We start from the raw sequence: 20513 nt of genomic DNA, 5'->3' as shown, positions 1-20513 counted from the left end.
CAAGTGTCAGGTATCCCTACGATACATACCCTATTAAAAACATTAGTTAAATCCCTAGACCAAGTCTTGATGTCTGATGTAAAGAGATCGGCTGGGACGCCGTCGGGGCCCGGAGCCTTATTGCATGTCAACTTGCCGATAGCGTCCACCACCTCATTCTCAGTAACCGTTAAAGTATAAGGGTAAAAAATGGGGGTGGATATAACCTCCTCCACAAGATTATCCCCTTCATAGACTGACTTAAAATAAGAGTGCCACAACTGTTCCTGAATACCACAGTCTAATTGGTTATTACATTGATTGTGGAAAAAGGGTTTATTTACAACGGCCCAAAATTTGGCACTATTCTTGAGCACGTCCACAGAGGTTAATTCTTCCCAGGCATGCTCGCCTATCTGCCTTTTTCTGGATTCCAAAACTTTCTTATAGTTTTTCCTTAATAGGGCCACTGTGGCCCGTTCCGCTGGCTTGCAGTTCAGGGCGGCCTTCAGCTTTTTGTTAGCTGACGAACAGTTACGATCGAACCATCCCTTTTCAACAGGATCTTTGGCTATCCCTGTACGACTGAGGTCTACTGATATCTGTGTACAAATTTTTGAATATGCCTCTAAAACACCAGCATCGTCTGCTTCCAGATTCAAACATATGTCCAGCTCAGGACCTACCTTACTTTTTAAGTTAGTATGAAAGTCACCCGGTATGACTCTATTCCATCTGATCCTACGAGCCTGATCCGTAGGACGGATGTCGAGTTTGTCCTTCCTATTGTTAACTACCTCAGGCTTGGTAAACAGATCCAAAACACTATGGGGCAGATCTATATCAGAGATGCGCCACTTTTACGCCGCCGTTGCGTCACTTTTGTGACGCAGCGGCGGTGTAAACCCTGCGCCACGTTGCGCCATATTTACATCGTGACGCATCAATGGAGATGCGTCACGATGTAAAGCCCTGCGCCACGTAAAACCTGCGTCAGGTTTCACGTGGGCGTGTCGACATAGGGGGGGGCGTTCCGTCGCAGGAACGCCCCTGAAAAGTGACTCAGTCAAATCTATAAGATTTGACTGAGTCACTTTCCCATCGCCCAGATTTGAAAAAATATCGAATCTGTTAAAGACCGGGACTGTGAAGTCATAGGGACCTCTCCCTTTAGAGGGATTGCTGCTCACTGGCCTGGTGTCGTGTGAGGGGTAAAAAAATCCCAAAGGGAGTACATTTACATATTCACTTAGAATTCTGGCAGACCCAGCCTGCCTCAAGATGTTATCCACCAACCTGGGGGATCTGAAGCTTATGACGACACAATCACCATTTAAGCTTTTCTTAGTCATACCCACCCACTGCACCCTTCTTATCATCAAACAATTGTCATACAAATGCTGTCCCAAAACTGTTTTAGTAGATAAAAAGTGGAGGGCCTTATATTTTAGTGAGGTCCAATGTTCATTCTGTCCACCCTCAATTTTAGGGACATTGGCAAGTGTTATAGTGTAAGGAGATGCCTCAGCAGGTAAGTGTAACGGCAGTTCTCTCTCATGGGACTGTGCTAGAGAACTTGATCTCTCCACTGGGCTCTGGTGACCCTGTTTCTCTCCGTAAGTGGCTCCAATAACTCTTGGCACTAAGGATGGATTACTAGGACCTGCCTCTGAGGAGTAGGTGAGGGTACCGGTTGTTGAAGTGGGGTAATTATAGAGTCCAGCAAATTATTAACAGAGGCTGTGGCTACATTTAGTGAATAAACTGCGGAGGTACACGGCCCGACACTAAACCCTTCGTATTAAGATGTGCTTCAATAGACTTAAGGCGATCTTTTATTGATTCCAGCTTAACCATTAAGGGTGAAACAAATGACCTAAAATGTGCATCCAGGATTTTGACAAAATCCGACATACTTTCCTCACTACCATGTTCAATATCTAAATTCAGACAGTCATTGTTACCCTCCCCCCGGCTCTCAAAAGCTGAGGATGGGACTATAACATCATTTTGAGCCAGTCCAGATACTGACTTGCTGTTTCTTGGCTGTTTTGCCTGTTGGCGGCTGCCATGAAGGATATTTTTAGCCTTCCTTTTCGTAGGAGCAGTCTTACTGCGAGTGATTACTGTGTGAGATCCAGCTCTCACTGGTCTAGTGCCTGTGGCCGCAGGAGAAGGGACTATACTAAATTCAGGTAGAGGGACAGGAGAAATCATAGAATTGTCAGCTGCTATTGACCCATTGGGAATCAAATGGGGATATGAGCAAACCGATGGGGCATCGATAGAAACAATTGAGGACAGGGGAACCAAATGGCTAATAGGGTCCAGGGACAATCTGCGCTCAACCAGATCAATCTCGCTGGCAACAGCCGTTTCCACTTGTTTGAAATAACCATCGAGTGTCCCCTTGCCCGTCGCCTTCATGCCTGTTTTGCTTCTGACATTTGCCATTCTAGGCATAAACAAAGAGGGGCAGATTCTTGACTTCTGGCGCATCTCTGCTAATCAGCAGAGATGCGCCAGATGAGTTGCGACGTATCTGCCGACCCGTGCGCCACCACTGATGCGCCGCATTTACAATGCGGCGCTCCGTGGCACTCGGATGGGCAGATGCGTGACGCATCTCCAGTCGGAAATGCGGCGCATTGCTGGAGATGCGTCGCAAGCGCGACGCAGCTCCAGCAAGGCTCGGGGGTGCCCCATCCCTAAAATGCTGCGTCAATCCCTATGCCTGCTTCAAGCAGGCGCAGGGATTTCACGCAGCATGGCCTATGTTTAGGGAGTATATGGACAGCTCTACTAAACTTAAGACTTTTAATTCTTCCTTAAGCGAGGTGATTAATACTTTGGCACCTAGGACAAACCATCTTGGTATTACCAGGAGGAAAAAGAAGAAAAATGAAGAATGGTACACGGAAGTATTGCGCTGTGAGAAGTCCAGATGCAAACATATGGAAAAGTCTTGGCGCAAATCCCAGTTGGAGGCTGACAAATTAAATTTTAAATTAGCCCTTGCCAGTTATCATAAAAATATTAAAAAGGCACGTAAGGTTTATTTTATATCCAAATTGGATCAGGCAGGCAATACCTCAAAAGATCTCTACAAAATTCTAAAAACTCTTACTCATCCGAAGGCAGGTATGCAGGTGATTGATCACTCGCAGGGGCTGTGTGACAACCTTGCGTTATATTTTGATGATAAAATAACCTTGATATACAAACAATTCCCTCTAGGGAGGGATCAAGGGTCTTTGGTTAACTCGTACTCTGTTCTGCGATCGGACCCAGGAGAGGGGTTGAAACAATTTGGATCTTTGGACATTGCACATGTAGAAGCTATGCTAAAAAAGGCGAAATCTGGTTCACCTTTGGATATTATGCCCGCTCATAAATTCGCTCTTCTGGCCTCATCTTTTGCCGCTCCTATTGCTGAGATTTTGAATTCCTCACTACATGAAGGTAGTGTGCCTTTAGATTGGAAGGCAGCCCAAATAATTCCCATCAAGAAGAAAGATCAGGTGGCGAATGATGTGCTCTCCAACTACCGTCCCATTTCACTTCTTCCTTTAATGGGCAAAATGGTAGAGAGCCATGTTAATACGCAACTAACGAAATATCTGGAAAGTAATGGTGCTCTTGATCCGTCACAGTCTGGATTTCGGTCCAATCATTCTACAGAGACAACCCTTACTGGAGTTACGGATTATATTAAAATGGCCTTAGATGAGAATAAAGGAGTAATGTTGGTCCTATTGGATTTACCCCCAGCTTTTGACACGGTTTGTCATCAGAAATTGATATCTCGGCTAAAAGAAATCGGACTGCAGGAGGTGGCGCTTAAATAGCTTATGAGTTTTTTGGACCAACGTACACAAACTATTAATCTAGGCCCATTTCGCTCACGTACTATGAACCTCAGTAAGGGGGTGCCCCAGGTCTCATGTCTGAGCCCAACCTTGTTTAATATTTACGTGGCCCCCCTTGCCAAAACTATTAGAAAGTTTGGCTTTGAGCCATTTTCTTATGCAGACGACACCCAACTACTCCTATCTTTTGATAAAGATAGGGAGTTAGTGGATCAACGTTTTGCGGAAGGCATGACTGCCATAGCAGAATGGATGACGGACCACTTTTTGCAGCTAAATGCGGCTAAAACTGAAGTTTTGTTGTTTGGTCCTGCACTCACCTCATGGGCACCTGGATGGTGGCCGACGGTGTTGGGCCTTTCTCCTTCTCCTACTCTGGTGGCAAAAAATTTAGGAGCTCAGTTGGACATACGGTTGTCAATGAAAGATCAAGTTATGACCACTGCTGGGACCTGCTATCGCATTCTGAGTATGCTGCGTAGAGTGTTCATTTGGCTGCCTCTGACAGTACGCAAAACTTTAGTTCAGGCTCTGATAATCGGTCGCCTTCACTACTGTAATGCTTTGTTGGCATCTGCAAATGAGGCTCTTTTAAGTAGACTACAGGTTGTCCAAAACGTGGCCGCACGCTTAGTTCTTAGTAATTCTCCATGCACCACCGCCCGGCCTGCTTCTGAAGTCACTTCATTAGCTTCCTATTCGTCAGCGAATTAAGTTTAAGCTCTGTTGCTTTGCACACAATGCAGTCTTTGGCAAATGTCCTAGCTATATGGCGGATAAGTTTAAGTTGTATCGCCCGAACCGGAATCTGAGGTCAGAAAATAGAGGTTATTTGGTGGTTCCTCGTTTTAAGAAAAGTCGAACTGGAGGCAAAACAGTTGCCTTCCTAGCCTCTAAACACTGGAACTCCCTACGAGAGGTTCTACGGAAATGCTCTAACTTGATGCGTTTCAGAAAACTCCTCAAGACGGAATTATTTAAGATCTGTGTTTTGTAAAGCCATGTCAGCCTGCGTTGTTTTCTATGCTAGCGCGGAGATACCTCTATGGGGGTCATTCCTGCGCTTTAGAAATGTAATACATACATACATACATGCTGCGAAACTACTGGTGGAGATGGTGGGTGAGACCTCCCTGACAGATGTCATTGGGTCCATGGAGGCAAACGCCAGGAACTTCACCTGGAGTCGCCCTGATGGCTCCTTGCGCTCCAGTATAGACTGCCCCTGCGTCACTTTTGCGCCACAGGTGCGTCACTTTTTGTGATGCTCCAGTGGCGTAAAACATGCGCCATGTTGCACCATATCTACAAAGTGACGCATCTAGGTAAATGCGTCACTTCGTAAACCCCTGCACTACATTATACCTGCGCCAGGTATAATGTATGCAGGGTGGCCGTACCCCGCAAGAAAGGGTCGTAGGAGTGGCGCAGCAAAATCTATGAGATTTCACTGCGCCACTACTAGGACACCAATGCGTCAAAACCTTACGCCTGCGTTAGGGTGACGCAGGCCCTTTACATTGCTGGAGTTGCGTCAGGCTTCCGACACAATTCCAGCAATGCGCCACTTCTTGTGCCGACAGATACGTCAGTTATACTGACGTATCTGTCCTTCTTTGCGACATGATGAGTCATATTATAAAGATGACGCATCATTGGTGTCGCAAGGAGGGCGCACTGAGAAGTGACGCATCGCTGCTTTCACGCAGCGATAAGTCACTTCTCATAAATGAGGCCCTTAATCTCTACCTCTCAATCAGTGAAGCTCAAGCAACATCCAATGGCGACAGTGCATTTCTCTAACCACAGAGCTATCCACTTCTAAGGGGAACTGACAGGCAAGTTCCTGACAGGTCCAGGTACTTGGAAACTGAATAGCTCTCTGCTGGAGAAAGAGGGGGTGAAGGAGGAGCTTAGGGAGACATACACCCAGTGGTAAGCCATGAAAGACACCTTCCAGTCCACTGGGGAACGGTGGGAATGGGTCAAAGGCAGGATCCAGGATTTATTCAAGAATGTGGGCAGGCAGGTTTCAAGGGGGAGAAAGAGGGAGTTCAGTAGACTACAGCAAGAGCTGCAAGAACTGCACGACCCCCAACTCCGGGGATGGGACGTCATGAGCCCTCTGGAGGAAGTCAAGAAAGAGCTGAGCGAGCACTTTCATGACAAATCCAGGAGGATCATTTTCCGTTCTAAGGTGGAGAACCTGGAGAAGGGGGAGAAATGCAACTCCTTCTTTAGGAAAATCCACTCTGCGCACACCCCTCTGGTTCAACTGCACAATAAGGAGGGAACCCTCTGTGACACAAGGGAGTACATTAGGAAGGTTTTGACAGACTTCTATGGGGACCTCTACTCAGAGAAGAGGTCAGAGGGAGATCAAGCAGAAAAGTATCTGTCTGGTATCCCAAGAACTTTCCCCAACAGTGAGAGAAGCCCTTAATGCCCCCCTCACTTTGGAGCTGCACCTTGCAGTTATATCCTTCAAGTCGGGAAAGACGCCAGGTAGTGACGGTCTCCCAGTTGAATTCTATGCCTCATTGTGAGACTTAGTGGGACCAGATCTCCTGCAGCTGTATGAGGAGATGGAGAGGGAGAGAATCATGCCCCACACTCTAAGGGAAGAAATGATTGCGCTCTTGTATAAACATAAGGGGGAGAGATGTGACCTCAAGAACTGGCGCCCCATCTCTCTCCTGAATGTAGACTACAAGATGCTGGCAAAGAGACTAGTAAATAGACTGAAGGGCACCCTTGGAGAGTTAGTTCACCCAGACCAAGCCTGCGGGGTCCCGGGGCGCAGGGGCGCAGATAGCCTGGCACTGATCAGGGACACATCACGGACCGCAAGATCCGGGCTGCCCTGGTCTGTCTAGATCAGGAGAAGGCATTCGACCATGTCTCCCATGAGTTCATGGAGAGGGTAATGCATGGTTTTGGGTATTGGGGAGCGCGTCTGCAGTTACGTTAAAGTAATGTATAGAGACACCTTCAGATCAGTCATTGTAAATGGCTGTAAAACAGACCTCTTTCCTATCAGGTCTGGGGTAAGACAAGGCTGCTCGCTCTCCCCACCTCTGTTTGTTTTGGTTATAGAGCTACTCGCTGAGTACATCAGGAAGATCCCAAACATCAGAGGGATCCCGACACCTGACGACGCGAAGAAGAAGGTCAAGTGTTCACTGTACGTGGACGACGTCACCCTCTTCTGTGCGGATGCGGAATCAGTCCAATCTCTGCTGGAGGCGTGCACGGACTTTGGCAAGGCATATGAGGTGAAAATCAATGTGGACAAGTCACAGGCGAAACTCGTCGGGCGATGGGACCTCTGCAACGAGCCTCTCCCCTTCCCCGTCGAGGCAGGACTGATGAAGATCCTAGTCGTCTGGTTCGGAGAACCAGGGGCGGCTGCGAAGAGCCAAGGTGCGGCAAAAACTGGGCCTCTGGAGTCTGAGAAACCTGAGCATTGAAAGGAAGGCTCTGGTGCTCAGGAACGACGCACTGCCTGTGCTGCAGTATGTGACACAGGCCTAGCCAATGTAGCACGGGCCATCAAAAGCATGGTGTTCCATTTTGTCTGGCACTCAAAGATGGACAGGGTGAAAAGGTCAGTCTGCACAAGCAGCACCGCAAAGGGGGGAAGGCAGTCCCTGACATCTCAACGATCCACAGGGAAAACTTTGTGTGTGGCTATGTCCGAATAACCCTGTCAAATGTGGACAAGGACCACTCCGCCTACAAGGTGTCCCACTTTTTCCTCCTCCCCATGTGGAGTCGGCTGGGATGGGATAAATGAGAGAACGCAGTGACATTCACCTGGGACTCCCAAAGTACTACAGGGAGGTAGAAAAATTTGTGGAGGAATTTGGGCTAAACTGTGTTACTCCTAGCCTTTGGAAGCCCAAGAGAATCCACAAACTAATCAGGTCCAGGGACACCACTGAGCGGCCTGCTATCAGCAATGGCAAGTCACGTGTGGGGAAATGCATCCTCCCCATCCTCCCCAATTCTGACCAATAGACACAAGGACATTGCATGGATGACCATCAAGGGGTGCCTGCCAGTGAGGTAATTCATGCACAGCACAGGCCTGTGCCTGCAGAGGAACTACCTAAGGGGATGCCCTGCAGAGGAATATGCACACCATCTTTCCTGGACATGTCCCTTTGCCCAGAGACTACGGGCTGCCGTATGACACGAACTGGTAGCCCTCATCCGCTACAAGAACATAACGGACCAGTCCATGCTGCATGGGCTGTTTCCAGGGACGCACACAGAGGAAGCTATCCAGGGGTGCTGGAGACTCCTCTGTTGTATGAAGGACATTCGCCTCCACGCCAGGACCCAGCTGGTGACCAATGGAGAGGTGGTAAACAGAGAAGGGTGCCGCCGGATGGTGCTCAGCCTGCTAAGAGACTATGCAGCCATGGACAAGAAGGAAAGTGAGGAAGAGGAAGAACTGTAACAAAACCCTCCTTCCCCACTGTACTCTTTAAAGTGGCGGCCCCATTACAACCGTAATAAGCACACTCATTGCAAATATATCTGAATCCCAAACTGATGGAATGTAAATGTGAAAATACATTGATTGAAAAGTTAAAGTGGACTGCCCTCCCTAAGGGAAGAGGTACCACTTCCTTAAAAACTATGGGGCAGATTTACAAGCCCCTTACGCCTCTTTTACGCTGCCGTTGCGTCACTTTTGTGATGCAGCAGCGGCGCAAAGCCAGCGCCATGGTGCGGGGTACTTACAACGTGACGCATCTGGGAGATGCATCACGTTGTAAAGCCCTGCGCCACATGTAGGCGTTCCGGCGGAGGGGGGGGGGCGCTCCAGCGCAGGAACGCCTCCTAAAAGGGCCTGAGTGAAATCTACAAGATTTCACTCAGCCACTTTTAAGGCCATGCTTGAAGCAGGCGTAAGGATTGACGCAGCATTTTAAAGATAGGGCACCCCCGAGCCTTGCTGGAGCTGCGTCGCGCTTACGACGCAACTCCAGCAATGCGTCGCCTTTACGGCAGTAGATGCGTCACGCATCTGTCCATTTTTGCCCCATGGTGTGCCGCATTGTAAATGCGGCGCATCCATGGTAGCGGAGTCGGGACGCACAATAAGTGGCTCATCCCTGCTGATATGCAATAAAAGTTTTTGCCTCCCCCCCAAAAAAAGTAGGCAATGTAAGCAAATACGAATGTACAATGCACCAAACCACCATAGTGTGAATTGAAAACCATGAATGTCACATAGATGAATACCCAGAGGCAAAACTAATCTCGCATGTAAAGTAAAGGCCAATACATACCCTTGTTGTTGACTAAGTTTACAAGTGAAATATAGTGTTCATAAAGGCCACTGCCACCAGAAAAACCAATTTGTGACCTCCAGAACCATCCTGATGGGTGGTGATTTCAACTGCTAGTAGAGTTGGATGGACGCAGTGGGTCTGGCTCTGCAGGAATGGATGTGACGTCCAGGCTATTGGTGGAGATAATTGGTGAGGCGTCCCTCCGGGATGTCATTGAGAGCATGGGGTCGAATGCCAGGAATTATTCCTGGAGTAGGCTGGACGGATCGGTGCGTTCACGGATCGACTTCCTATTCACCTCCCTAACAGTAAAGACTGGGCGAAGCTCCATGGTCGCTCTGCACTTCTCTTATCACAGAGCAGTACGTTTCGAGGGGGAACTTACAGGGAAGTTCCCCCCTGGCCCAGGCATCTTGGAAGCTGTACTGCTCTTTGCTGGAAAATGAGGAGTTAGTGGCGAACCTCAGAACCGTGTATGTAGAGTGGAGGGACATGAAGGACTTCTTTCACTCCACCAGCGAGTAGTGGGAATGGGTGAAGGACAGGTTCCGGAGGTTCTTACAGGATGCAAGCAGAGCTGCTGCATGGGATAAGAAGAGGTCATTCAAGAAGCTGCAGAGGCAACTGCAGCACCTGTACGAACTCGAGATTAGGGGATGGGACGTGGACGACGACCTGGATGAAACCATAAAATGAGTCACGGAGCTCTTTACGGAAGAATCCAAGAAAATCTTCTGGACCAGAACCGAGAACCTCGAGAAATGCAACTTGTTCTTCTTTAAGAAACCTCACTCTGCCCACACACCGCTGGTAGAGTTTTAAGACTCGGAGGCCAACCTCCAAAGTGAGTAACCGACTTTTATGGCGAACTCTACTCATCGAAGTTGTCGAAGAGAGCCCAGGCGTATATTTTTCTGGAGTGCATCTCAAAGAGACTGGGTGGCAGATCTACAAGAAAGTGCCGCAGCGCGGTACCGCAGGCCCTTTGGCTGCGCCACGCTGCGGCACTTCCAAAGCACAGGGATGCGACATATTTACAAGAATATGTCGCATCTCTGTGCTTCCCCCTGCGCTGGCGCGCAAACTGCAGCCATGCGCTGGCGCAGGCACCCTTGCATCTTGGTGCAAGGATGCCTGCGACATGGGGAGATTTTTGTGCAGGAAGGGGCACCTCTTTCAATGCGTGCTGTAGAATGCAGCACGCTTTGAAAGAGGAAAAAACGAGGAGAAATGAAAACATTTCTCCTCGCTGCGCCTCGCTACGCCACCCCTAGGGTGGCGTAGCATTCAGACGCATCTCCAGATTTACAATTTGTCGTAAATCTGGATATGTATCTTGTTCCATGGGTGCTGTGTGGGAACACTCACAGCAACACCCATGGAATGCCCCTTCAACGCAAAGTCCTACGTGTGAAGGGGGCGTATTTACAAGGAGAGGAAAAGTCACGCAGGGTGGCTTTCCCTGTCCTTGTAAATATGGAGGAGCCCCCTGCACCACCAGTACGTCATAAAAAGTGACATAATGGTGGCGCAGGGGGCATGTAAATCTGCCCCTGGGTCGGGAATAGAGAGAAGGCCTGAATGCGCCCTTCACCATAGAAGAGCTGCACTTGGCTGCCACGACCTCCAAGAGAGGCAAGACACCTTGAAATGACGGTCTCCGAGTGGAACTTTATGTCAAACTGTGGGACCTGATCGGGCTAGACTTGCTGGACCTCTACGAGGAGATGGTGGGCAAGGGCAGTATGCCGCAATCCCTGCGAGAGGGTATGATAACACTCTTGTACAAACAGAAGGGAGAGAGAGTAGACCTCAAGAACTGGAGGCCCATCTCTCTCCTCAATGTGGACTACAAGATTCTTGCAAAGGTGATGGGCAATCACCTAAAGAAAGTGATAGCGAAGATAGTCCACCATGACCAGTCCTGTGGGATACCGGGTCGGCAAATCACAGACAGTCTGGCCCAGGTCTGGGACACGATCGAGTATGTCAAGAGCCGCAAGGTCCCGATGGCCTTGGTCAGCCTGGATCAGGAAAAGGCATTGAACCGCGTTTCCCATGAGTTCATGGACCAGATACTCAGAGCACTGGAACTGGGGGACTTCTGTGACGTGGTATGGACACATCTCCAGCATGGAGTTCATAAATGGCTGGAGAACAGACATCTTCCCCGGCCTGTCTGGGGTGAGGCAGGGCTTCCTGCTTTCCCCCTCTATTCATATGCATGATTGAGCTCCTCGCCGAACGCATCTGACAGAACAAGAACATCAGAGGAGTGAAGGTACCAGGAAACAGGGGACAAGGCGAAGTGAAGTGCTCCCTCTACATGGACAACATCTCAGTCTTATGTGCGGACAGACAATCTGTGAAGGAGCTGGAGAGGTCTTGTATCGAGTTTGAGAAAACATCAGGAGCAAAGATCAACAGCACCAAGTCGGAAACCCTATTCTTTGTACACTGGACCCCCACCTGAGACCCACTGCCATTCCCCATCAAGCAGGACTTCCTGAAGATCCTTGAACTCTGGCTCGGCAGAGAAGGTGCAGCGGTTAAAACATGGGAAGAGAGACTGGTGAAGACGAGGCAGTTGCTAAGACTCTGGAACCTCCCAAAGCTGACGATCGAAGGGAAGTCTTTGGTCCTGCGGAGCGAGACCCTGCCAGTACTCCAATACGTTGCTCAAGTGTAGCCTGTGCAAACCTGTACAAAAGTCACTCAAAATAACACCTCAATGTAATCAAATAGTTACCGCTTATCGCCTTTAGGCTAAGACGGTCACGTGTAAGATGACGTTTTCAGTGACGTTTTAGTAACTGAACGGCTGCACTGCTGGGCAGCTTGCTGTGAGGGGAGTTGACTGGCAGACTGGCCGACCGTTGATTTTTTTACGCAAGCCGGTCGGCTGAGTTGGACTGCTGTGCAGGCCGGCTATTGCTGATGAGGTCAAGCTGACGTCCTCAGCTGAAAGGCGGAGCCGAAAGGCTAAGCTGACCCCTTGTCTGGTGGCGCTCTCCTGGGTCCGACCGGCTGAAGGCTGACAGGCTAATGGCTGACTGTGAAGTTGTTCACACAGTTCGGCTGGGCTGGTTGGCTGCCGGTGGGGGGCCGGGCTGGACAGGCTGGAAGGCGGTGCTGAGTACCCTCTGCTAAGTACCACGAGCCGAGTTGATGGGTTCGTTGGCCAGGCTGTAAGGCAAGGCTGGCTAGCGTGGCTGGATGGCTTGACTGACTGGCTGAGAAAAGGGCTTGACGGATAGATAGATAAAAAAAACAAATACTTACCTGGGAGGGGAGACACCACGAGGTCACTGTTCTGCAAAAGAGCTACTTGGTGCTTTTACCCACAGATATGCAATTTTAAGTGGTACTGCTGAAGCTTTTTCTGCTGAGTATACCTGCTTTCTGGACCTTCCTTCCTGCCTGCTGAGGACTCCTGCCTGCTGAAGCCTCCCGCCGCCTGGAGCTGCCTGCCTCCTGGGGCTACCTGATCTGCTGGAGCTGCCTGACTCACTGGGGCTGCCTTGACAGCTGGAGCTGCCTGCCTGCTTTGGACTGCCTTCCTACCTGCTGTGGACTGCCTGCTTGCTGTGGACTACCTGCAGGAGCTGCCTGCCAGCTGAGGATCCCTTGCCAGCCTGAAGGAGACCTCTACCACTGAGGGTCTGCCTGTGTCCTCCACCAACATAAAGAGGGACCCTGTTTACTGGCCTTGAGGATTACCTACCTGCTGCCAGCTCCCTGAGAAACTCCTCTTCTTCTGGGAACAGCACAGCAGAGCAGCAAGATGAGCAGACCACTGAATCCATGTTTCCACAACACCGTAAAGCTGCAGAGGAAGCTGGAACCAGATGGCTCCACACCGCACCTGAGCAGGAAGATCTTCACTGAGCTGCTGGTAACCAAGATGGGTTTCACAGCAGCAGAAATCCGTTGCATCATGTCGGATGCACCCAAAGGCACCTACCTGCTTATGTTCATGTCTGAACAAATCTGCTGGAGGTATTGGCAAATGTGCTGGTCACAATGGGAGGAGAAACTTTTATCTGACTTCCACCTGGAATGCCAGCTCGTGCTGGAAGTCAAGAGAATGACCGTGCACATCTACAACCCACACGTCAATATCCAAGACCTGACAACCTTCCTATGCCACCGCTGCACAGTGACGAAAGAACCCTCCCGCAACCTGGACAGCATCTGGTATGGTAAATGGACAGTGATGGTAAAGCTGAAGGAGGACCCGTCAGCCCCAAATGGAATCCACCACCCTTCTTCCAGCTTCTCCCTAGGGCGCGACTCAGGATACCTGTACTACCCTGGGCAGCCCAAGCTATGCAACAGGTGCAGCAAACCAGGCTACACCGGCATGGACTGCACGGCAAAAGTTTGCAGGAACTGCAAACAAGAAGGACACACAGCAGGGCGCTGGCAACCTCCATGGAAGCATCCCCACCCCCATCACCAGTAGAAGAGGTGGAGACCTCCATCGAGGACCGAGAGCAAGACCTGCCCGTCACCCTGGAGGAGGTAGACCCCAAGCCCAGCCAAGAGTGTGGAGCAGCCATCATGCAACAGCAAGCAACAGCTGCAGAGCAGGAAGGCCCAGCACAAGAGACCCAACAGGAGGCTGAACAAGCCTTGTAAGTAGCCTTGTCACTTGTATTTGTAACCAATTGCTTTGACTTGATAATTAGTCTTTAAGTATTAAGTTAAACTTTTAAAAACTAATTAATGATGGCTATTTCATTATTTTCCGTAAATGTCAGAAGTATTAGAGACAGGCGCAGATGTGCTAGTAATTTGAGTTTTCTTGTCAGCCAGGGGTGTGATGTGTACATAATATAGGAATGCTCCACCCCCTTCACAACATCATACAAGCACCTAGAACAGCAGTGGACCCTAGGGCCTTCCTTTTGGTCTCGGGGGAAACAGCAGTCCGTAGGAGTGAATACCTTAACCAGAGGAAGGCGTTTCACAATGGACTCAGTCACCGAACTGGAGGGCGGCAGGGCTCTTGTCGTTGATGGTTCGTGGGCAGGAGAGCCAGTTAGACTTATCAATGTGTACGCTCCCTCTGACGTAGGCGAGCAACGGGAGCTGTTTCAGCGCCTCAGGCCACAGCTTGTCACCTCAAGAACAATTTTAATGGGTGGAAATTTCAACTGTATTCTAGAAGCAGGTGGAAGATGCGTAGCCAGGGCTGGGGAAGGATAGATGGATGATGCTGCGGAACTACTGGTGGAGATGGTGGGTGAGGCCTCCCTGACAGATGTCATTGGGTCCATGGGGGCAAACGCCAGGAACTTCACCTGGAGTCGCCCTGATGGCTCCTTGCGCTCCAGGATAGACTTAATCTTTACCTCTCGATCAGTGAAGATCAAGCAACATCCAATGGCGACAGTGCATTTCTCTAACCACAGAGCTATCCACTTCCAAGGGGAACTGACAGGCAAGTTCCTGACAGGTCCAGGTACTTGGGGGCATATTAACAAGGAACAGGGAAAATTAACGCTAAGGGCGCTTAGCGTTAATTTTTTTAACGCCCACTATCGCTGGATAATATCGCCTGGTTATCACGTTATTAACAACGCTAACCGCCTAGGCGATAACAAATCCAGCGATAGCGGCATTTTGGGAGGTTATCACTGGTAATGCAGCGATAAAACTACAAGAATAGGGATATCCTTGTTGATAGCCCATGGTGGATTTAGCTATGTAATCCACCTCCCATTGGATTACATGGCTAAGTCTGAAAATTAGCTGACGTAATAAAGCAGCATTAACTGTGGTTAGCGCTGCTTTTTGTGAGATGCAAACGGAAGCATAGTGAAAAAGGGTGCTAACATGCGATTTTGCATGTTAGCACCCTGTTGTTGATAGGTCGATATTTTTATCTCCGCTTCTTTGGCTTTTAAAGCCAAAAAAGCGGAGATAAAGTCCTTATTAATATGCCCCTTGGAAACTGAGGGGCATATTATCAAGACATGCGATAAAATTATCGCCACTTTAGCGGCAGAAAACTGCCGCTAAAACGGCGATAATGGGCTTGATAATATGCTCAATGGAATTCCAATTGAAGCCCATGTTAGATGTGAAGGACATCTAACCTGATAATATGCCCCTGAATAGCTCTCTGCTGGAGCAAGAGGGGGTGAAGGAGGAGCTTAGGGAGACATACACCCAGTGGTAAGCCATGAAAGACACCTTCCAGTCCACAGGGGAACAGTGGGAATGGGTCAAAGGCAGGATCCAGGATTTATTCAAGAATGTGGGCAGGCAGGTTGCAAGGGGGAGAAAGAGGGAGTTCAGTAGACTACAGCAAGAGCTGCAAGAACTGCACGACCTCCAACTCCGGGGATGGGACGTCATGAGCCCACTGGAGGAAGTCAAGAAAGAGCTGAGCGAGCACTTTCATGACAAATCCAGGAGGATCATTTTCCATTCCAAGGTGGAGAACCTGGAGAAGGGGGAGAAATGCAACTCCTTCTTTAGGAAAATCCACTCTGCGCACACCCCTCTGGTTCAACTGCACAATAAGGAGGGAACCCTCTGTGACACAAGGGAGTACATTAGGAAGGTTTTGACAGACTTCTATGGGGACGTCTACTCAGAGAAGAGGTCAGAGGGAGATCAAGCAGAAAAGTATCTGTCTGGTATCCCAAGAACTTTCCCCAACAGTGAGAGAAGCCCTTAATGCCCCCCTCACTTTGGAGGAGCTGCACCTTGCAGTTAAATCCTTCAAGTCGGGAAAGACGCCAGGTAGTGACGGTCTCCCAGTCGAATTCTATGCCTCAATGTGAGACTTAATGGGACCAAATCTCCTGCAGCTGTATGAGGAGATGGAGACGGAGAGAATCATACCCCACACTCTAAGGGAAGGTAAGATTGCGCTCTTGTATAAACATGGGAGCAGATTTACAAGAAAGTGACGCAACTGTAGAGAAGCATCACTTTCCCTGCGCCAACATTCCAAATCCTTGCGTCACCATGGATGCGCCATATTTACAATTCGGCGCACCATGGCGCAAGGATTGACAGATGCGTCAGAAATTCTGACGCATCTGTTGACGGAAAAGTCACGCATTGCTGGTCGTGTCGCAAGCACGACGCAACTCCAGCTATGCTCAGGGGCGCCCTATGCCTAACATGCTGTGTCACTCCTCATGCCTGCTACAAGCAGGCGCAGGGATTTGACGCAGCATGGACGTAAAAGTGACTCAGTGAAATCTTGTAGATTTCACTGCGTCACTTTTACGGGGCTTCCTACGACGGAACGCCCACCCTGTATACATTAAACCTGACACAGGTTTAATGTGGTGCAGGGCTTCACAACGTGACGCATCTCCCTAGATGCGTCACGTTGTAAATGGGCCGCAACTTTTACGCTGCCGCTGTGTCACAAAAGTGACGCAACGACGGTGCAAAAGTGACGCAAGGGGCTTGTAAATCTGCCCCATAAGGGGGAGAGATGTGACCTCAAGAACTGGCGCCCCATCTCTCTCCTGAATGCAGACTACAAGATCCTGGCAAAGAAACTAGTAAATAGACTGAAGGGCACCATTGGCGAGTTAGTTCACCCAGACCAAGCCTGCGGGGTCCCGGGGCACAGGGGCGCAGATAGCCTCGCACTGATCAGGGACACATCACGCACCGCAAGATCCGGGCTGCCCTGGTCTGTCTAGATCAGGAGAAGGCACTCGACCGCGTCTCCCATGAGTTCATGGAGAGGGTACTGCACGGTTTTGGGTATTGGGGAGCGCTTCTGCAGTTACGTTAAAGTAATGTATAGAGACATCTTCAAATCAGTCATTGTAAATGGTTGTAAAACAGACCCCTTTCCTATCAGGTCTGGGGTAAGACAAGGCTGCCCGCTCTCACCACCTCTGTTTGTTTTGGTTATAGGGCTACTCGCTGAGTACATCAGGAAGATCCCAAACATCAGAGGGATCCCAACACCTGACGACACGAAGAAGGAGGTCAAGTGTTCACTGTACATGGACGACGTCACCCTCTTCTGTGCGGATGGGAAATCGGTCTAATCCCTGCTGGAGGCGTGCACGGTCTTTGGCAAGGCATATGAGGTGAAAATCAATGTGGACAAGTCACAGGCGAAACTCTTCGGGCGATGGGCTCTCTGCAACAAGCCTCTCCCCTTCCCCATCGAGGCAGGACTGATGAAGATCTTTGTCGTCTGGTTTGGAGGACCAGGGGCGGCTGCGAAGAGCTGGAACGAACGCCTGTCCAAGGTGCGGCAAAAACTGGGCCTCTGGAGTCTGAGAAACCTGAGCATTGAAAGGAAGGCTCTGGTGCTCAGGAACGACGCACTGCCTGTGCTTCAGTATGTAACACGGGCCTAGCCAATGTAGCACAGGCCATCAACAGCATGGTGTTCCATTTTGTCTGGCACTCAAAGATGGACAGGGTGAAAAGGTCAGTCCTGCACAAGGAGCACCGCAAAGGGGGGAAGGCAGTCCCTGACAACTCAACGATCCACAGGGCCTGCTTTGTGTGTGGCTGTGTCCGAATAACCCTGTCAAATGTGGACAAGGACCACTCCTCCTACAAGGTGTCCCTCTTTTTTCTCCTCCCCGTGTGGAGTCGGCTGGGATGGGATAACTGAGAGATTGCAGTGACATTCAACTGGGACCTCCCAAAGTACTACAGAGAGGTGGAAAAATTTGTGGAGGAATTTGGGCAGAACTTTGTTACTCCTAGCCTTTGGAAGCCCAAGACAATCCACAAACTGATCAGGTCCAGGGACACCACTGAACCAGTGAGCGACCTGCCACCAGTAATGGCAAGTCACGTGTGGGGAAATGTATCCTCCCCAATTCTGACCAACAGACACAAGGACATTGCATGGATGACCATGAAGGGGGGCCTGCCAGTGAGGTCATTAATGCACAGCAGAGACCTGTGCCTGCACAGGAACTGCCCAAGGGGATGCCCCGCAGAGGAGTCTGCACACCATCTTTTATGGAACTGCCCCTTTGCCCAGAGACTACAGGCTGCTGTACAACAAGAGCTGGTAGCCCTCATCCCCTACAAGAACATAACGGACCAGTCCATGCTCTATGGGCTGTTTCCAGGGACGCACACAGAGGAAGCTATCCAGGGGTGCTGGAGGCCCCTCTGTTGTATGAAGGACATTCTCCTGTACGCCAGGACCTGCCTGGTGACCAATGGAAAGGTGGTAAACAGAGAAGGGTGCCGCAGGATGGTGCTCAGCCTGCTAAGAGACTATGCAGCCATGGACAAGAAGAAAGGACAAGAAGAAAAGTGAGGAAGAGGAAGAACTGTAACAAAACCCTCCTTCCCCACTGTACTCTTTAAAGTGGCGGCCCCATTAAAACCGTAAACGCTATTCGCAAATATTCTGAATCCAAAACTGATGGAATGTAAATGTTAAAATACATTGATTGAAAAGTTAAAGTGGACTGCCCTCCCTAAGTGGAGAGGTACCACTTCCTTAGAACTATGTATCGCAACTTTTGAGCACTTAATAAAAGTTTTTGCCTCCCCCCCCAAAAAAAAGTAAGCAATGTAAGAAATGCACCAAACCACCATAGTGTGAATTGAAAACCATGAATGTCACATAGATGAATACCCAGAGGCGCGACTAATCTCGTGTGTAAAGTAAAGGTCAATACATACCCTTGTTGTTGACTAAGTTTAGAAGTGAAATATAGTGTTCATAAAGGCCACTACCACCAGAAAAACAGGTGAATCTCCACATGCATGGAGAAAAAAAACTCTCCAAGCCCGTGTGCTGATACAAAAGAAGACAAAAAAATATAAATATATATATATATGATACCTGCCAAAAGTACGTGTAAACCTAAATGAGGGACACCATATAATAGCAATTTGTATCTATGTACGTGAAGTACATATCGTAAACCATGGTACCACGTAAGACATATCCTGTACCTACCTTGTGTATTCGACGATTCAAACTGCTAAATACTACTCAAATCTCAGTAAAGTAAAGCAAAATTGTGTGTCTTTTGATGACACTTCCTAAAATCTAAGCAAAGCGTACATATATCTGAGCTGTATTAATATCTCTTTTCATAAGAACCGTCACTGCATCATCTTAACCAAGAGAAAACACACAATAGTAGCGTGTAATAGAGGCGAGGATTCATACATTGAAAGGGTCCCAAGTAGATATAATATTAGCCCTGACCCCACATAATATATATGGGAAACAAGCATAAGCAAGCCCAGCCTGTCAAGTAATTTTGAATAATGCCCAGATATAACCAATACGGAGCCGTGGTGAGTGCAAGTAGAGATAACACTGTGCCCACGTAACTGACAACAATAAGACCCGACTCACCGCAGCACACTGACAAGTACACCACACACACCATAATTGGTCCCGTAATGAACGTGAAGCAAAATTAACCCTAAAACCACATAGGGGCATATCAACAAGGGCTTTATATCTGCTTTTTTGGCTTTAAAAGCCAAAAAAGCAGAGATAAAACTAGCGCCCTATCAACAACAGAGTGCTAACATGCAAATTCGCATGTTAGCACCCTTTTACTCTACGCTTCCCCTTGCATCTCTAATGAGATGCAAAGGGGGTGTTCCAGAGTAAAATAATAGGAGAAAAGTCGCTAAGAGACATTTCTCCTATTATCAAGAATGTCGCTAACCCTGTTAGAGACAAAAAAGCAGCGCTACCCGCGGTTAACGCTGCTTTTTTACGTCTGGTATTTTTCTGACTTAGCCATGATATCCTATGGAAGGAGGATATCATGGCTAAGTTTGTCTGTCCCTATCAACAAGCTAACGTGAGATTATCGCTGGGTTTCTAGCGATAATCTCACGTTAGCCACTTAGCGTGAGGATTTTTATCGCTATTGAGATAAGCGTTGCTAATAGCACGCTACCTCAGCGATAAAAATCAACGCTAGCCGGCGATAATTATCCTAGCGCTAAGTGCGCTTTGCGATAATTATCGCTGGTTGTTGTTGATATGCCCCTAAGTGACATAGAACCAGACCCGACTCGTAGTAGGATGTTGCCATGCACCTCTGCTCCAAAGATACCTGATTGGGGGACATATTAACAATGGCCAGCAATAATTATCGCTGGCCGTGCTTAGCGATAATTATATTATCGCAGGCTATCTCTGGTATTATCGCCCTGGGTGCGTGTTATTAACAACACGTTACTCAAGGGCGATAAATTCCAGAAATAGCGAGGTTATCACCACAGCTAAGGTCACCTAGGGAAACCCTTGAGAGTCTTGAATCAATACTCAATACGTCTATAACATATTCCCAGGGGCAGTAACCTTTATGGACACTTTACAAAACATATTATCTAGAATCTATATACAGTGCACCAT

General features: G+C 48.9%; 1 protein-coding gene across 2 annotated transcripts in view; it reads left to right on the top strand.

Moving 5' to 3' along the window:
• The window catches only part of LOC146835316 (uncharacterized), a 133664-nt gene extending 114938 nt beyond the window's left edge, over positions 1-18726 (top strand). Inside the window, exons 1-2 of one of the 2 annotated variants that reach the window (XM_085600180.1) lie at positions 13111-13791; positions 17054-18726. In XM_085600180.1, coding sequence (XP_085456306.1) covers positions 13361-13791; positions 17054-17066 — 444 coding nt within the window. In that variant the 5' untranslated portion in view covers positions 13111-13360 and the 3' untranslated portion in view covers positions 17067-18726. Of the gene's footprint in view, positions 1-13110; positions 13792-17053 lie in introns of those variants that run through there. The other variant, XR_014960419.1, reaches the window with a different exon arrangement.
• Positions 18727-20513: the final 1787 nt, after the last annotated feature.

This window comes from Triturus cristatus, chromosome 4_2, assembly GCF_964204655.1.
Source record: "Triturus cristatus chromosome 4_2, aTriCri1.1, whole genome shotgun sequence".
Lineage (NCBI taxonomy): Eukaryota > Metazoa > Chordata > Amphibia > Caudata > Salamandridae > Triturus > Triturus cristatus.
This window is presented reverse-complemented; position numbering and strand designations above follow the sequence as displayed.